Source organism: Pipra filicauda, unplaced genomic scaffold (genome assembly GCF_003945595.2).
Source record: "Pipra filicauda isolate LSUMZ 115617 unplaced genomic scaffold, ASM394559v2 scaffold73_size2923735_pilon, whole genome shotgun sequence".
Classification (NCBI taxonomy): domain Eukaryota; kingdom Metazoa; phylum Chordata; class Aves; order Passeriformes; family Pipridae; genus Pipra; species Pipra filicauda.
The window spans coordinates 774131-791115 of NW_024104909.1; the positions used below are offsets into that span (position 1 = coordinate 774131).

Sequence of the window (16985 nt, forward strand, 5' to 3'; positions counted from 1 at the left end):
GCGGAGTTCGATGGGGACACGGAACAAAACTGGGTCTGGTGGAACATAGGATGGCAAATTCCGGCATGACAACCCCCTTTAACTCCTTAGAATGGCAGTGGCTCTCACCTGGGAGAGACCTGGGATGACACGGCCTAGTGGGTGTCTGTTTTCCAAAGGGAATTGTCCTGAAAGCTTGGAGAGCTGTCAGTGCCACTGGTGGGCCCGTGACCCACCTTGTCTGGGGGTGACTTTTGAAATTGGCCAGATTTAACTTGTTTGAAGAGTTTTACTTCTCACGAAATGAGTCATCAGGGAAATTCGGGTGCTTTTTCCCCTTACAGTGTTTATTTACTTATAAATTATTCTAAGTTTCTATTCTGCTAGGGCTTTTCCAGGCAGGCTGGAGAATTTGCAGAGCAGCATTTTGGGTCCCCTCACTCACAGGTACAAAGACATTTTGCTCAGAGGTTCGAGTCCTGCGTGTGTCCCATGACTTGCTGGCTGTGACATCCTCAGGGCTGTGTGATGGACACAGCCAGGACCCCTGCTTGCTTTGGGGGGGGTGCAGGGTCATCTCATCGTTACACCTTGTTTTGTGGCAGGTTGCTGCCTGCAGCAGGAATGGAGGTGTGGAGGAGATGGAAGGGGGGAAGCCTGCCCAGAAAAAATCCTACAGCTGTGCTGTATCTCTTAGAAAATACAACCTGATTTTTTAGGGGGTTGGGAACTAGTTTTTCAGGCTGCAGGGAAAGGCAAATGTCATTTGGCTGTTTGGCTGCAGCAGGATCTGCATGTGACAGAATTTTAGATATGAAGTGGATTAGTTGTAACCACCATATGCAATGGACATTAAACTGCTTCTTTCACATCATCTTCCTGTTGTTTCTGTGCTGTTGTATTTACCTGGACTAGAAGTTAATGATGTGTTGGGCTTGTCAGGGTAACCCCATCACACACCTGAGGTTGGGTTTTATGTTCCTGTGCATCCTGGAAGGGGTCTGTTGACTGTAATGCTGCCAAAAACTGTTCCACGTGTGATACCTCCCTTGTAACACGGAACAGCCAATGCTTTCAAGCAGCTGATTCAATAAAAATATTGGTATTTCATTCAAAGGCTCTGGATACAATTAGAGGCTTGTTAATTAATTCTCTGTGGCACTTAGTCATGCTCCCTCTGAAAGCTTGGTGTTAAGCCAGGGCTTTCTTTCTCTTTGCCTTCTTCAGGTTTATCTAACAAGGATCGTCTCGACTTTGGGGAGGGAGAAGAGCTGTTCAAGCTCGGGATGGTTCTAGGCAGAGGAAGAGGTTGTGAACACTTCCGAGGTGGAGATTCAAAGCCCGGAACAGTGAGGGCTGTGTAGGATGGCAGCTCCCCTCCCTTCCTCAGAAGGATACCGTCCCTTCTGGTCCTGAGTGTGTTTGTCTTGGAGCTGGAAAGGTTGGTTGTGGCTGGTGCAAAGCCTGACAGTGAGGATGACTGGGAGTGAGCGAGTATGGTTCTGTTTGATTTTGGGAAGCGAGCTGGAAGCAGTACAAAATGTTCTCAGGCCAAATGGTCGCTAATGATTTCTAACTTGACACTGTCGCTGTGAGCCCTGACTGGAAGAAGCCAGTTTTCCATTGCCTGACACACACTCCTGGCTTCGAGATTACCTCTGGAAAGCTGGAAGGTGTGGTGAGAGAGCATTCCCTGAGGTCACCCATCCTCTGGAGCCCTGTGCATCTCCGAGGGTTGTCCCTCACCTTTTCTGTTCTGTCTCTCCAGGTCTCTGGTTTGAGCAGGTCTTGACTTATCGTGAATGTCTGATCAGCTGCTGGGTGCAAACACACCCCCTCACAAGAAGAACGCGTTGTACAAGGAAATAAACCCTAAACACAGGTATTCTGGCTGTAATTCTGCCAACCTGCCTGTGGAAAGGAACACGGTGACTGTACCAGGTGGTTCCAAGTGACGGCACCTTGTTGAGTCACAGCTGGTGGCAAAGGCAGAGGTGAATATTCACTTCTCCTTTATTGACTTTTGATGTGGTTGTTGCCGGGTCACTCACGTGCTCTGGGGAGGATTGAGCAGATTGGTGTGGAATCCACTTTGGTCTGTATGAGCCAGAGTCCCCAGTGAGGCATCCACAGGTCGTGTGACAGCTTTGTTGCAAGTTGTATGCAGTTCTATAGTCAAAAATCCTCTGAAAATGCCCTGCTTATTCCTCCAAGGCTCTGGGTGCGGATCATCAGCATTTTCCCTCTTGCATCAGGATGGCTGAGGCTGCTGTGGCCCTTCTCTGAGCCCTCTTTTCTGGTACCTTTTAACCAGAATTTCTTGCTTTGTGGAGCCTGTGCTGGCGTTGTACCTGCCTGACCGTTTGGAAGAAGGGCTCAGTTTGTACAGAAGAGTAAGTGCCTCCATGAAACGGGCTAAAAATGGGTAATTTTTTGCCCGTTTAGCAAGGAACAGTCATGATCTCCATTGTGCTTCTGTGCTTGAGGCAGTGAAAGGATCCATGTTTGTGCATATGGTATCACATGCCTTTTGAACCAGTGAGCAATGCACCAGTGCTTCCCACAGCTCCTTCAAGAGCTCCACTCCTTCAAGAGCTCTGCCCTTGGGATGCCTCTTCTCCTCTGGAGTAAGCTCTTGGAAGAGTATTCCCTGGAGATTTTTGGGAAGGGAAAAAAGATTACTCCTCTCTGAAGCTGAACTGGTGTGTTGTTTGGGAATGAGGCTTTAATCAAAGAAGGAGCAGTTTTAAATAGGAGAGGAATACCCAGAGTCCATCACCTTGTTCCCGGCTCACGAGCCATGTGTGCTGTGACATTGTCACAACAGGAACACGTCCCTATATTTCACACAGAGCTGTTGTTCCTCACTCTCTCCCCAGAGCATGTGGATTAATCTCTCCGTTACTTCTGCTGTGTCCTGGAGCTGGTGACAGCCACCACCACCTGCCATGGAGCGGGACATTCCCTCCTGCCTTCTCCCCAGCTCCTCATGAGCACCACACTGAAGCGCTCGTGGACCGGAGCCAGTTGATTTTGCTACAAGTTTGTTGCTGGATGATATTTATCTCAGCTCAGAGCCACATTCCTGTTTGCTACATGGTGGCTTTTGGTGGCCCAGCAGGGATAGGTGGTGGGGAAGGCGGGATGGCCTCATCCAGCCAGGATCTTGGTTCAGGCTGCGCCCGACAGTCCCTCCCTCGGCGTGCTGTGGTGGAGTGTCTGGCTGAGTAATTAAAAGGAACTCAATTTCTGTCACTTCACTGTTAATTGTATTCATGGTGAGAAGCCTAAATAGACATTAATTGCTTTCTCTTAATGAACGTTGTGCGACTCAGACCGTGTTTTGCTGAGGTTACAGTTGTGCTGTCGACTGTGCTCCTGGTTCTTGTAGGGTGTTGTGTCACTCCTGTATCCGAGCCATGTGTTGGGGTTGCATGAACGTGGGATTAGGATGCTGGCTTAGGGAGAGGCAATTGTGACTGGAGCAGTCTGGTGCTTAATGCTGGTGCCTTTATGATAATAAAACCCCACCACTATGTTGTAATAAATATTCGCTATTTTGGTGTCATTTGATGGGCATCAAGGAGGAGCCTGGGGTTCCAGTTTGGTTTTGCGTGGGACAAACTATTGAGTCAGACTTGGCCATTCTGTGTGTCCCAGTGCTGTTTTTCCAGCCACTGTAAAGTTTTCCACCATAATTTCTCTTAAAACCACTGCTTGGACCTCAGCAATGTCACCCATTCCTGTTCTCTTTTATCTGATGCTCCCTTGTGTTCTGTCCTGATTTACTCTGGGGAACTAAAGCCACAGTTATTTTTTGCTCTGGCATTTTTATCCTATTCCATCCTTGTTTATTTATGTGTGATTCTTCTCCTGGTAAGTGTGTCGCTGCATTTTCCTGGAGGATTTCTGTTTGTAGCAATTCCGTGGAGGGTTAATCCGAGGATTTTTTTTGCTTTTCTTTTTTTCCTACCAAAGAGGATGGCACTTTGCATCCCCCTTCTGCCCATAGCTACAGAGCTCTGTGTAAAGCTGGCCTTGCAACACCTGCCTAAGATAGGTCAAGGTGGTTTTATAGGCTGGGGGGACATGTGGGAACAGGGTTCAAGAGGTGTGGCAGCCTGGCTAAAATCCTAAAGCTGTCTTTGTAATGGATTTGGAAATGGAACCTAGAGGTGGAGCTGCAGCAGGATTCTAATGCATAGAAAATAAATACAAGCTTTTTAGAGACACTGAAAATCCTAAATGTGTGGATGCCTCAGTGACTGGAAAAGAGGATGCCTCATATTTTCTGTCTCAAAATTTCCTTTTTCTTTTAGTTCTTGGTGTGATATTTACAGAACTGCTTCCTTAAAATGTTTTGTCTTCAACTTGGGCAAACTGTGAGTTGCTTGTGACAGTGGTTGAGAGGATTAATGCATAAGTTTGGACTTACCTTAAGAGCTCTGAACTTCATGTGTTGTTGTAGCAACTGGTTTCTGAAAGCTTGCAATAGAATATCTTTTTTTAGCTGCTGAAAACTGTGTTATAAATTTGTGGAGACAGTTTGCTGCCATTCTGGTCTGTTAGTCTGGCTGTTGAGACCTTGAGGCTGTGGCAGGTTTTGTGTTGTACAGCAGCCCTGGCAGAGCCCAGGGGTTGTTCTGCTCACCAGGAGCTCCTCAGAGTGATTTTCCCTGTGCTCTTTGTGGCTGGCACTGACTGCATTTCTTGTTTGCTTTTGAGGGAAGTGCCTCTGGGGAAAAAAAAAAACATCCTTCACGTTGAAGGAGGTGACTTAGAAGATGAAAAGAGGTTCAGTCTGAATGTGGAACTGCAGCTGTGGTTTCCAGTTGCTGTGTTGGAGAGTGTATTTGTGAAAAATCCTAACAATTTGTTAGAGATCCCTAAAGTAGTTCTTAGTGGAACAATGACAGGGTGGCAGGTGACTTAAACATGCTAGTTTTGTGTCTGGATGTTGTTCCAGTTATACAGGAGAGACCTTTTCATCCCAAGGTGCTGGAGAGGCTGCCTGGAGATGCACTGAAACCATATCCTGGGCTCATCCCACAGGGTGGGCAGCAGAGGAGGGTGAGATTCTGCCCCTCTGCCCTGCTCGGGTGAGAGCCCACCTGCAGAGCTGCTCCAGCTCTGGGGTCCCAGCACAGGAAGGACATGGAGCTGTTGGAGTGAGTCCAGAGGAGGCACCAAGATGATCAGGGGGATGGAGCAGCTCTGCTGGGAGGAAAGGCTGGGAAAATTGGGATTGTTCAGCCTGGAGAAGAGAAGGCTCTGGGGTGACCTAATTGAGGCCTTCCAGGACCTGAAGGGAGCCTATGGGAAAGATGGAGAGGAACTTTTTGCAAGAGCCTGGAGTGACTGGACAAGGGGAAATGGCTTCACACTGACAGAGTAGGTTTAGATTAGATATTTGGGGAAAAAATTCCTCCCTGTGAGGGTGGGGAGGCCCTGGCACAGGTTGCCCAGAGAAGCTGTGGCTCCCCCAGCCCTGGAAGTGTCCAGGCCAGGTTGGACAGGGCTTGGAGCAACCTGGGCTAGTGGAAGGTGTCCCTGCCTATGGCAGGGAGTGGAACAAGATGAGCTTTAAGGTCCCTACCAACGCAGACCCTTCTGTGATAGTTTCTGTCTCATTCAATGGATATGAGGGAGTTCTCCAAGTCTGATCCCAGATAACCAGCTGCTGTGGTACTGATACATCCTGCACAAGCACTGTCCTCACAGTTAATCAAATAAAATGTTCCAAAACATAATGCTACTTGACCCACATAAGATGTGAAATCTGTTCCTAACCCCCAGCGTTCCTCGTGCTCTTCAGAACCGGTGTGAGCATAAACCACTGTGGTGTATCTCAGCTGGAGAGGCTGTGTCAGGCTGGCTGTGCTTGGAGATTATATGCAGATCAGCTTTTTAATTTGTTGCTTCTGGGAAGGGTGGGAAAAGAATTCCCTGTGATTTGAAACACCTGCATTTGTGTTCAAGGAACGACCAGATGTGGCACTCAGTGCTCTGGTCTGGTTGACAAGGTTGGACTCGATGATCCTTAGAAGTCTTTTCCAAGCTCAGTGATTCTGTGATTTTGTTTGATTCTAAGTGGGTTGTGGTCCTGTGCTGAAGGTGATTGTTGTACTGGAAAGAAGGACGTGTTTCAGCACTACAAACATCTGGATGTTTGTAAGCTGAGCTCAGCAAAGCTGAGCACTACTGTCGTCATTAGGGCCCTGCCATCTGTGCCTTTCTTGAAGCATAAAGGAAAAAAAGCCTTAATGGAAAAAACAGAGCCATTCATGGAAACGCTTCCATTTCAGAGTAACCATGCTTGCTCCTGCCTAGAGGGACTGCAAATCCCCCCAGAGTGCCTCCACAGCCACTCAGATGATTAGTTACTGCTTCTGGAATGGCTCATTTGAGCACAAATTTATGCTGTCTGTGCACTGCACCCAGAGAAGTGAATGTGCATGTGGCTCAGTTCTCTTATCCCCCGCTCTGGAACTTGAAGGGAAGTGACTTGGATGCAGGCTTTTATTTTAGTTCTCTCCCGATACTCATGTCTCTGAAATTGTAGCTCTGTGAAGTTCATGTTTGAGAGTGCTTTCCTGGAGTCTTTCTAGGAGGAAGCTGCGTTTGTGGTGCTCTCATGCACCTGAGTTGATTCTGTTGGCTTTGGAGTTAATCCAGTGCTCTGGAATCCCAGTGACCTTGCACACACTTCATCTCCTGAAATTTGAACCTTAGTGCATCACCTTAGAGATGAATTAAACGAATTTGTGGTGAGACTTTCAGAGCTGAAGTTCCCTTTAATTAGTCCCTGTGTATCTCTTCCAGAAATTCATGTTTCTGCATTTAGAGCTGATAGTGTTATTAATTAAATTCAACATCAAGGTGTGAAGGTTTTGTGTGGTTCTTGCCTGGGATATGGCAGTGAAAGAGGGGAGGGAAGGAGCCCCTCTGGCTGTGCCAGGCTTTGTAGTGGGAAGAACCCTCATCCTTCTCTGAGCAGGTTGATGGTGTTTGTGGGACTGGGCTTTACACTGAAAAGTGGAGAAAACAGGAAGAATTCATCAGAATGGAGCAATATTGGAAGGAGCTGCCTCTTACTGCTCCCTGCCCCTTCTCTGGAAAACAAGTTAAAATGGAATTATCTCCACTGTAATGATTTATTCCAGGTTTTTGTTTTGTTTTGTTTATTCCCCTGCTCCTACTGTTGGCAGTGGCCCTCAGTAGTACAGGGAAAGACTGAATTAGCAAGTATTTTCTGTGTCTTGTGCTCTTTTATACTTGTGGATTAAAAACTGTACAGACTTATCTGGGAAGCACCACTCATTTGAAGTTTTGGGGTTTGTTTGTTTGTTTGTTTTGTTGTTGTTTTAATTTCCTTGTGTTTTGCTTTCTTCTAGGAAACTACTTTGCAAGTCACTTCTTTATGGGAGGTGAGAAGTTTGACACCCCTCACCCCGAGGGCTACCTTTTTGGTGAGAACATGGATCTGAACTTCCTCGGGAATAGACCTGTTCAGGCAAGTCCCTGGGTTCTGTTTTACTCTTCTGTTTCCTGCCTGTTTTGGAAAACCTTCTGTAGGGCTTGTAGAGGAGGATGGCACAGACCTAAGGGGGTCCATGCTGCTTGGGGAGTGTCATTCCAGTCTGTTCAGATCCAAGCTGAGTTTTCCTAAGCAGTATTCCCCTTCTAGGCTTATTTTCACTTAGGACAGAAGGAATTAGCAAGTGGGCAGGGTTAAGACAAATCTTGATATTTGGTGTGTTTCAGTTTGCTTTGTAACCTCAGTGGGCAGCTCAGAAAGTCTCTTTTCCTCTCCTTTAGTTTTCCCAGGTGGAACACAGAGGTATTTCTGTGTCCACAGATGTCTGTGAGACTGTGAAAAGCTGCTTGCTCAAGTGCTTGTTCTTGAACAAGGCATAGCACCATTGTGAGGGACAGATAGGAGTTCATGCAAGTGTTATGTTTTGGATTTCTCTTGCCTCTCAGAACTGCTTAAAAAGAACCAGAAGGTAACAGAGTAGGAGCAGTTTGGAGTTGTTTGCAGAGTGCTGGAGAGGAAAGGGAAAAGAGCTGCTTGCTTTGCCAGCTGTTTTCCTAGTTGTTTCTGCAACTTCAAAACATGGAAATGAAAAATTGAAGTTGTGGTTCTCCTCAGAAAAGCTGTGACCATTGTTTAGTTTATGTTTGTAGTGCTCGGAGGCAGTTTGGGGTCACTCTGGTTTTACAGGTGGGGGAAACTGAGGAAAGATGACTCAGAGTTTGAATTGGAACAGTGACAAGAACATTCTGCTTTCTGAGTTCCCCTTCAGGCTGTGTCATTGGTCTTCTCAGCACCACAGGCAGTTACCAGGACTCTGCAGGGCAGGACAAGGAAGAACCTGGAAAAGTTGTTGTTCAAGCAGGAAGTGTAGTTGGGCAAGAGAATTAGCAAGGAGGGAAATTGAAGCTGGAAATTGTTTTGGATGTATCAGTGCCATGCAGGCCTGAGGGTTGCTCACACATCCCCTGTGCACTGCCTGTGGCTGCAGGGACTGACCCTGCAGGGTTAAATTACCTGCATGTCTCAGCGTGGGTTTCCTCGCTGACATCCCAGCACTGAATTTCATCACTTCTCCAGAGGGGAGTGTGTGAGATGCCATTAACACCATGGGATGTTTGCCAAGTAGGTTTAAGAGGAACCTATTGTGGAATATAGTTTGCCTATGTAAAGTTAAAGCCCTTTGGCAGCTCTGATTAATCTTCAAGGAAAAAAAAAAAACCCACACTTGAACACAGAGCAGCAAAACTGTTTTCTGGATGTGGGCCCATTTCTTGCTTTGGAGTAAGGGAGGCCTTGCCTCCTCATTTCTAAAGAAACGTGTGTTGGTGGTCCCTGGGCCCCAGCAGGCAGGTCTGGAGCTGTACAGGTTGTGATCACCACAACAAGCAGTTCCTTTGCATTTCCCACCAGAGATTCTGTGCCCTGTAGGGAAAATTACAGTCTGAAGCAATAATGTCCCTATTTAAAGGACAATCTGTGAGAGAAGGTTTCTTGACTGTAGAATGGAAAGAGGCCCCCTATCCCTGTCTCTTTTCTTTTCCAGAACATTTGCCCCATTGTTTCAGAATAAAAAGAGTTTCCCCCAGTAATCCAGGGCTTCTCCGTGCTGATTAGCAGTCAGATCACTGTTTGCATGCTGTAACACACATGAAAGAGCTGCATTTCTTCTGCTCAAGCTGCAGGTGGTTTCTTTAGTGGAAACAAAAGCTTGTGAGGGCAGTGCTTTCCTGACTGGGAATTCAGGGTGCAGAACAAGAGCTTGTGAAAATGCTCCTTCTTAAAATGTGTGCTCCTAATTGCTGGGCCAGGGCAGAATTTTCATCCTGAAAAATGCTTGATTTATCTGTGCAGTGGGTTGACCCTGGCCAAATGCCAGGTACCCACTAAAGCTGCTCTCTCCCTCTCCCTCTGCAACTGGACAGAGGGGAGAGGAAAAAAATACAGCTAAGGATTCATGAGTAGAGATGAGAACTGGGAGAGGTCAGTGACTGATCACCTTCACGGGCAAAACAGATTCCAAGTGGGGATAGTACTTAAATTTATTCCTAACAGGATAAGAGCCAAAGAGTGAGAAATAAAACAGTCTTAAAAACACCTTCCCCCCACCCCTCCTTCCTTCCGTGTTCTCCCTCCCCTCCCAGAGATGCAGGGAATGGGGAATGGGGGTTATGGTCAGTTGTTGTTTCTGCCGCTGCTCAGGGAGAGAGGATTCCTTCCCCTGCTCCCGTGGGACAGTCCTGGATGGACCTCTCTGGCGTGAGTCCATCCCTTGGGCAGCAGTTCTTCCCAAACTCCGTGGGGTCAGTCCCTCACGGATGAGCTGTACTGATGTGGGTCCCCCACAGGGGCCATGAGTCCTACCCGGGAAAAACCTGCTCCAGCCTGGGCTTCCCTCTCCACGGGCTGCAGGTCCCTGCTGGGACCCTGCTCCATCCTGGGCTTACCACAGAGTCACAGCCTCTTTCATGTATCCACCTGCTCCATCCTGAGCCTGCCACAGGGTCACAGCCTCCTTCCTGCATCCACCTGCTCCAGCCTGGGCTCCCCCATGGGCTGCAGGGGGGTCTCTGCACCCCGATGCTCCCCCATGGGCACAGGGGCACAGCTGCCCCACCCTGCTCTGCACCACAGGCCACAGGGGCTACAGCTCTGGTGCCTGAACACCTCCTGCCCTTCCTTCTGCACTGACCTTGGTGTCTACATTGTCATTCCCATGTTCTCACTCCGCTCTTCCCTGGCTGGAATTCTTTCTGCGCAACAGCCTTCTGTTCCTAAATATGTTATCCCAGAGGTGTTACTGTTGCTCCTGACTGGCTCAGCCTTGGCCAGCGGCAGGAAATCCATCCTGGAGCTGGCTGGCATTGGCTCCACGGGACAGGGGAAGTTTCTAGCAGCTTCTAAAAGAAGCCACCCCTGTAGCCCCCCCCCCACTACCAAAACCCAGCCACAGAAACCCACTGCAATCTGTGAATAGAATTTGCTATTGCTATTCCTTCTGCTGCACCGAGTACCCTGAAAGCTGGACGCTTCTTGATTTGGGTAAATTGCATGCCAGGCAACATGCTGCTACTTTTTATAGTATAATAACAGGAGAATTATTTGCCTTTTTGTTCCAGTTTCCCTATGTAACTCCAGCTCCACATGAGCCAGTGAAGACGCTGAGGAGTTTGGTGAATATCCGCAAGGACTCTCTCCGACTTGTGAGGTACCAACATTGCCTGAACTTTTCACTTTATTCAACCCAGAGCCAAAATGTATTGATAAGATTTTGGAGAACAGCTGACTTCCAGATCCTTGTTGCTAAATATGTCCAGAGGTTCCTGCATTCCGTTGTGATTGGAGCTTTCAAGTGGTTTATGTGCTCCTTATCCAAACAATCTGTGTTTCCAAGCAGGACCAGTGAGGTGTCTGTCTTTGCAGGACAGACTGGAGTGGTAAACAAAGCCCTGAAATCAGACTGGAAGATATTAGTCAGGTCAATAAACCCTACAGACAGATTACTTCCTGCATTCCTGTGCAAGAAGAAGACAGAAAGGAGCTGGTTCTGAAGCGAGCCACAGGCCAGGAAGATTGATTGGTCTAGAGTGAAACTTCCTCAGGTTTCTCCTGCTGCCAAGATAAAGTTTGGTCCCAGTGTTGTTTAGGTGGCTTGTGTCCCTTGCACAGGGGGAGGAGGTCTGGATAAGTCATGGAGATCTGTTACCTCTCACTGCTCCACACTGAGATCCAAACCAGCATAGCTGGATTAAACGCTGGCTCACGCTGGGATCCACAGCTGCCCCCTTTCCAACAGATGGCTGAGGTGCAGGGCCCAGCATACAGTGCTTTGTTTGGGTCTGAGCACTGGGCACATGTCCAGGCAGAGCATTTCCCAACGATCCTGGAGTCGCACTGGATTGTGTGTTCCAGGCTCAGGGCTGGAGCTCTGGCAGGGCTCCAGCTGCAGCTCTCAGCCAAGGTGGCTTGGGAGCGTGGATGTAACGTGAGCAGTTTGAGTCATAACCACACAAACCCCTCAGCTTGGTTTTATGTGAAAACTGAAGGATGGTTTTGGTTTGGTTTGTTGGGGTTTTTTTGTTGTTTTTTTTTTGTTTTTTTTTTTTTTTAATGAGCAGAACCTGTGGTTCCAAAAGTGATTGAACAGGAAAAGAGGGAAGAACTTCCAAAAAAGTAACTATTGATAAACAGCTCTGAATGTTGTCTGGTTTTTGAGCTGAGGGGTGAAGTACTTCTCTAGGAAAAAGTTGCTTTCCTCACACACTTGCAATGGAAAGGGTATTTGGTTCTCCCTGCAGGCATCCACATTAGCAGTGTAACATCTCTCAGAAGCCAAATGGGAAGTGGCTTTTTCCCTGGGAGTGGCCTTGCTGTGAAAGGAGCAGTTGTTGAGGTTTATTACATGTAGTCCTGCCATTCTGCTTTCTGTGGTCGCACGTCCCATTCTCCCAAGCAGAGTTGCAGCTCTGGACTATTTGGAATGTAATGAACACACACCTTGACAGTGTCCAGGTTTGCATCCATCTAATTCCTGGCACTGTCAGTTCTTTTTCTGCCTCACAGGCTCTCACAGGCCCTTGTGCTGCTGCTGCTCTGTCAGTGCTGACAATGACACTGCCAGCATGACTCGATTTAATTTTGCACTGATGTAGACCCAAAATGGGATTTTAATTGCCAGTCCCCAAGGGTACATTCTGTCTTGTGCTTTTCTCCTGTTCTGGGCTAGAGGCTTTTCCTTCCCCTCTCTCTGCACATAAGGACACTTTGTGCCCTCTCCAGCTTGGCTTCTTCACAACCAGTGGTTGAGGTTTGCACATTCTTTCCAGAACTATTTAATTTACCACATCCTCCACCCAATAAAATGATGCTGAGATGAATGTCCAGGTGTAAGGTAGGGTCTGATGGTAAAGTCCTCACAAGCTTTTGGTTTTCCATAGAATCCCAGCATGATTTGGGTTGAAAAGGACCTTAAAGATCATCTCATTCCAACTCCCTGCCATAGGCAGGGACACCTTCCACTATCCCAAGTTGCTCCAAGCCCCATCCAACCTGGCCTTGGATACTTCCAGGGCTGGGGCAGTCACAGCTTCTCTGGGCAACCTGTGCCAGGGCCTCACCACTCTCACAGGGAAGAATTTTTTCCTAATATCCTATCTAAACCTATTCTCTGTCAGTTTGAGGCCATTCCCCCTTGTCCAGTCACTCCAGCCCCTTGTCCCAAGTCCCTCTCCAGCTCTCCTGGAGACCCTTTAGGCACTGGAAGGGGCTCTAATGTCTCCCTGGAGCCTTCTCTTCTCCAGGTTGAACACCCCCAACTCTCTTGGCCTGTCCTCATAGGAGAGGTGCCGTGGAGGAACATGGGGAAACGTTCCCTCTGGACTTCCTGCCAAGCTCTGACCAGGCAAAATTCTGAGCTTTGCCAAATCCTGAATATTTACAGTAGCTTCGGAGAGAAGCAGTAAACCTGTGGGTATTGGTGTTGAAGTTCTGAGTCTTTGACATCTCATGTGTTTTCTGTCTTTGGAGAAGGGCAGTGGGAATTTTGCTGTTAAGCATTAACAGAGAAAGACTTCCTTGTGACTGTCTTGTGTCCCATGTTTGGCCTTAGATCAGAAGCTTTATTTCAGAGCTGCAGTACTTGAGGGGCTGGTACTGGCTGTTCACTGTTTCCCTGGAAGCACTTCCAGTTGCAGGAGGAAGATCAACTCATTGCACAATGTGTTTTGTGGAAAAGTTGCACTGTGGGACAGCCTCTCTGCTTCAGTGTGGGCTCTGGGATTTGTATAGCATCATGGGACAAAAGTGTTGAAGGAATCAGCAGCTGTAGTGGTTTGGGAATGTGTCTGAAGCAGCAGGAACATCACGGAGAGTAATGAAACCATTGAGTGTGGCCTGAGAGGTGGCCGAGGGGAGAGAGGTGAGTTGCTGTGAAAGGGAGAAAGGAAATCCCTTCTCTTCCCTCTCCAGCAGAGCAGAGATAACCTTGATCCTTGGAGCTGTTCATCCCACGGTGGAGGTGAGGGGCTGGGACTGCCTGCTCTGCAGCCCTGGAGGGTGTTAAAGTGGACAGAGCTCTGCAGAACCCCCAAATAGTAAAGCCTCAGTTTGATGATCTCCCCTGTGAAAGTCAGTGCTATAGGGATGTCACTAGTTCTTCCTTTATTTAATCCCTGCTCTAACACTGGGTGATGCAGATCTCACAGTACTAACTCAAGCAATACTTAATGTTTATCCCACATGTCTGCTAAGTTGTTGGCCAAACTTTTTAATCTCCTCCAAGGATGGAATTGTGTTCGAATCAACATAGTTCTAAAAAATTGTCATGGCTGCTGTTAATGATATGTTTATGTTTTAATTCTTTAACAGACAAACAAAAAGTTCCAGCATTTCCATTGTTTTATCCAGGAGTGATGTCAGACCGGGTGGCCTCGGCTCCCTTGGTCATCCTGCTTTGCCTTTTCCATCAAAACGTTGGATCAACTCTTTGTTCCCAAAGGTGGTCAGTCTCTTTGCTCTGTACATGTGATTGTGAAGGCTCTGTGATGCACCTCTGTGCATGACCCAAAGGCACACCCAACAAAGTCACTGGTTCCTAACTGTGCATGCATCTGTGACCACCTCACATCAACACTGTCTGTAGGGCTTGGCCCAATGTCCACTGTAATCTTCAAGTGCAGGTGGAGACAGAAGAGCTCTTGTAGCACCTGAACCACTCCTGAGCCACCCCCTTGTCTGCCACGTCCCTTGCAAAGAAAGAAGGAATGCAGAATGTGTGATTTTTGTCATGTTACTCCCCTGATGTTACATCCCACCATTCCTGCACCGTAAGGTGGGACATGAGATGTCTCTGCCTCTCAAAGTATGCACCAAAGTAGCCTTTGCTTGTTCCTTGAGCCAGTTACCAGCTGGCAGAGCTGCCTGTGCAGTCTTTTCTCACCTCAACTCCTTGTTCTGTGGCAGGTCATAGAATCCTAGAATGGTTTGGGTTGGGAAGGACCTTAAAACTCATCCCCTGCCATGGGCAGGGACACCTTCCACTAGCCCAGGTTGCTCCAAACCCTGTCCAACCTGGCCTTGGACACTTCCAGGGATGGGGCAGCCACAGCTTCTCTGGGCAACCTGTGCCAGGGCCTCCCAACCCTCATAGGGAAGAATTTTTTCCTAATATCCCATCTAAACCTATTCTATGTCAGTGTGAAGCCACTCCCCCTTGTCCTGTCATTCCAGGCTCTTGTTAATAGTCTCTCTCCATCTTTTTCTGTGGGCTCCCTTCAGGTCCTGGAAGGCTGTGAATGATTTTTCTTACCCTCCAGCACCAGGACGTTGGATAGGAAGATACAAACACAGCCTTGCTGTGACTGTCACCATTTAGGGACGTGTGCCTTGTCCCCTGTTCCACTGATGCTGTTCCAGGCAGACAGGACTCGGACTCTCTGACTTCCCACGTATCCTCCAGGAACCTTCTCTCCAGGCACTGCAGTTGGTAGTGGCCCCTCAGTGGTTTCCCAGGGCAACAGATCTGTTCTAGTCTGGGTTTAACCCCTTTTCTTCTTGGAAGGACAGAAGCACATTGTGAGTGCCTGCAGGGAGGTGCAGAGCTGAGATCAGGAGGGTGATCTGGGATGCTTTTTGTGACTTCCTGAGAAGATGAAACAGGCAGTGGTTGTACTAATGACATGTTGCTTCTGACCCCACCCCAGGTCTCCTACCAGGGGCTGTTACAGGTACCTTGGTCTGTGTTGTCCATCTGTAGCTCACATGTGTGCTGGGCATCTCTGATTAAAACCTCCCTGTGCATGAGGTGGGTCTGTGAAGCACCTTCCTCAGTGCTTTCCTGCAAGGGTACTGGTTTTCCCTCCCTGCTTCTTCTGGAAGAAGTGGCAAGTCTGTCATAGCCTGGATCCTCCTCTGCCAACCTCAGATGAAGAGAGAGCAGCAAGAGAGAACTCACAGAAACTTGTGCTGCTTTCTCGACACATACAACATGTGAGTGGATTGTTGCCATCTGTGTTCTTGGGTCAGTCCAGCACAAAATGTTGATACTCCCCTGTGTGTTTTCCAGGCAAACCTGCCCTGCTGCCTGGACTGTTTCTTCTTTACAAGCCTTTAAGGGCCATGATTTCATTCTTTGAATGCAACCAGCTTGTGTGAAAATACCATTTTGCTCTGTACTGTGTATTTTGTCCAGGCTGCTGCAGGTGCTCAAACTCTCAATTTTGGGGATATGTCTTTTTTATACTGGCTTGTTGGGTGTATTTAGCTTGATTTGCTGTTCTGACCTAGGTGAACCTCTGGCAAAAGTCTTGTTTGGAGCTCTCCAAGCCCTTCAGACAGGAATGCTGTGTGAGCTATAGTGGTTCACTGGGGTTACATTAGTGCAAGTACATGTGTTGGGTATTTGATTATATCGCTCTTAAATTTTATTTTGCACCTTTTATGTTAAATTGCTGAAGCTGAACATTTCATTCTTGTTCTGTGTGGTGTTAAGTAAAATTCATGCTGGAACCCTCTTAATTAGGCAGCAGTTATTATATGTCAGTGAACTCAGTAAATAACGATTCCCTTGACAATTTTTAGATTGAATTATGGAGGTATGCCTGGCACATTTCTGAGTATTTTTGACAGTACAGCCTATTCATCCAGGCTGTTTGATGAGGGGAGAGTCTGACTGATACTGTGAAGTCAGAAATAGTGCCAAGCTTTTCCTGAATAGTTCAGCTGCTTGGCTTTGACCCAGGAATCGTGGCAATTAAGGTACACTAATAAACAAGTGGAGCTGGAGCTGGGTGACAAATTGAGTGCTGTTAAACCTCTCAAAGTCAACCTACTGCCTCCACCCTTCCCACACAGTGCCTGAGCTCACTGTGGTACCTGTGGTCCTGGGGTTACACTGGGATTTGAATGTATGTGTAAGACTGTGGTGCTGCCCTGCCAGTGAATCACATCCATTTGTCTGTTGCTTTGCTTTTTGAGGCAGGGAGATTTTGGTGTTTTCAGCTGGAGAAGAGGAGATGGAGGTCAGACCTCATTGGGATCTGCAGCTCCTCCCGAGGGGCAGCAGAGGGGCAGCTCTGATCTCTGTGTGAGCAGAAACAGGACCCAAGGGACTGGCTGGAGCTGTGTCAGGGCAGGGTCAGGTTGGATCTCAGGAAAAGGTTCTTCCCCCAGAGGGTGGTTGGGCGCTGACCAGGCTCCCCAGGGCAGTGGGCACAGCACCAAGGCTGCCAGAGCTCAAGGAATGTTTGGACAACGCTCTCAGGGACAGGATGGGATTGTTGGGGTGTCCTGTGCAGGGGCAGGAGTTGGACTTGTGATCCTTGTGGGTCCCTCCCAGCTCAGGTTATTCTATCATTCTGTGATCTTCTCATGGTGTGTAGTGTTGGCTGTTTGTTCCAGGATCTCTGGTCTCCCTGGCCACTCCTGGCACACTGTAACTCACCACTGGCCTGTGGCCATAGCTCACTGCCCTGGA

At 48.0% G+C, this 16985-nt stretch overlaps 1 protein-coding gene across 4 annotated transcripts in view; it reads left to right on the forward strand.

Moving 5' to 3' along the window:
• MGRN1 (mahogunin ring finger 1) overlaps positions 1 to 16985 on the forward strand; it is a 52676-nt gene that overhangs the window by 605 nt on the left and 35086 nt on the right. For all 4 annotated transcript variants that reach the window (XM_027750899.2, XM_027750896.2, XM_027750897.2 and 1 more), the window contains exons 2-3: positions 7374 to 7492; positions 10633 to 10721. In XM_027750899.2, coding sequence (XP_027606700.1) covers positions 7374 to 7492; positions 10633 to 10721 — 208 coding nt within the window. The remainder of the gene's footprint in view (positions 1 to 7373; positions 7493 to 10632; positions 10722 to 16985) is intronic.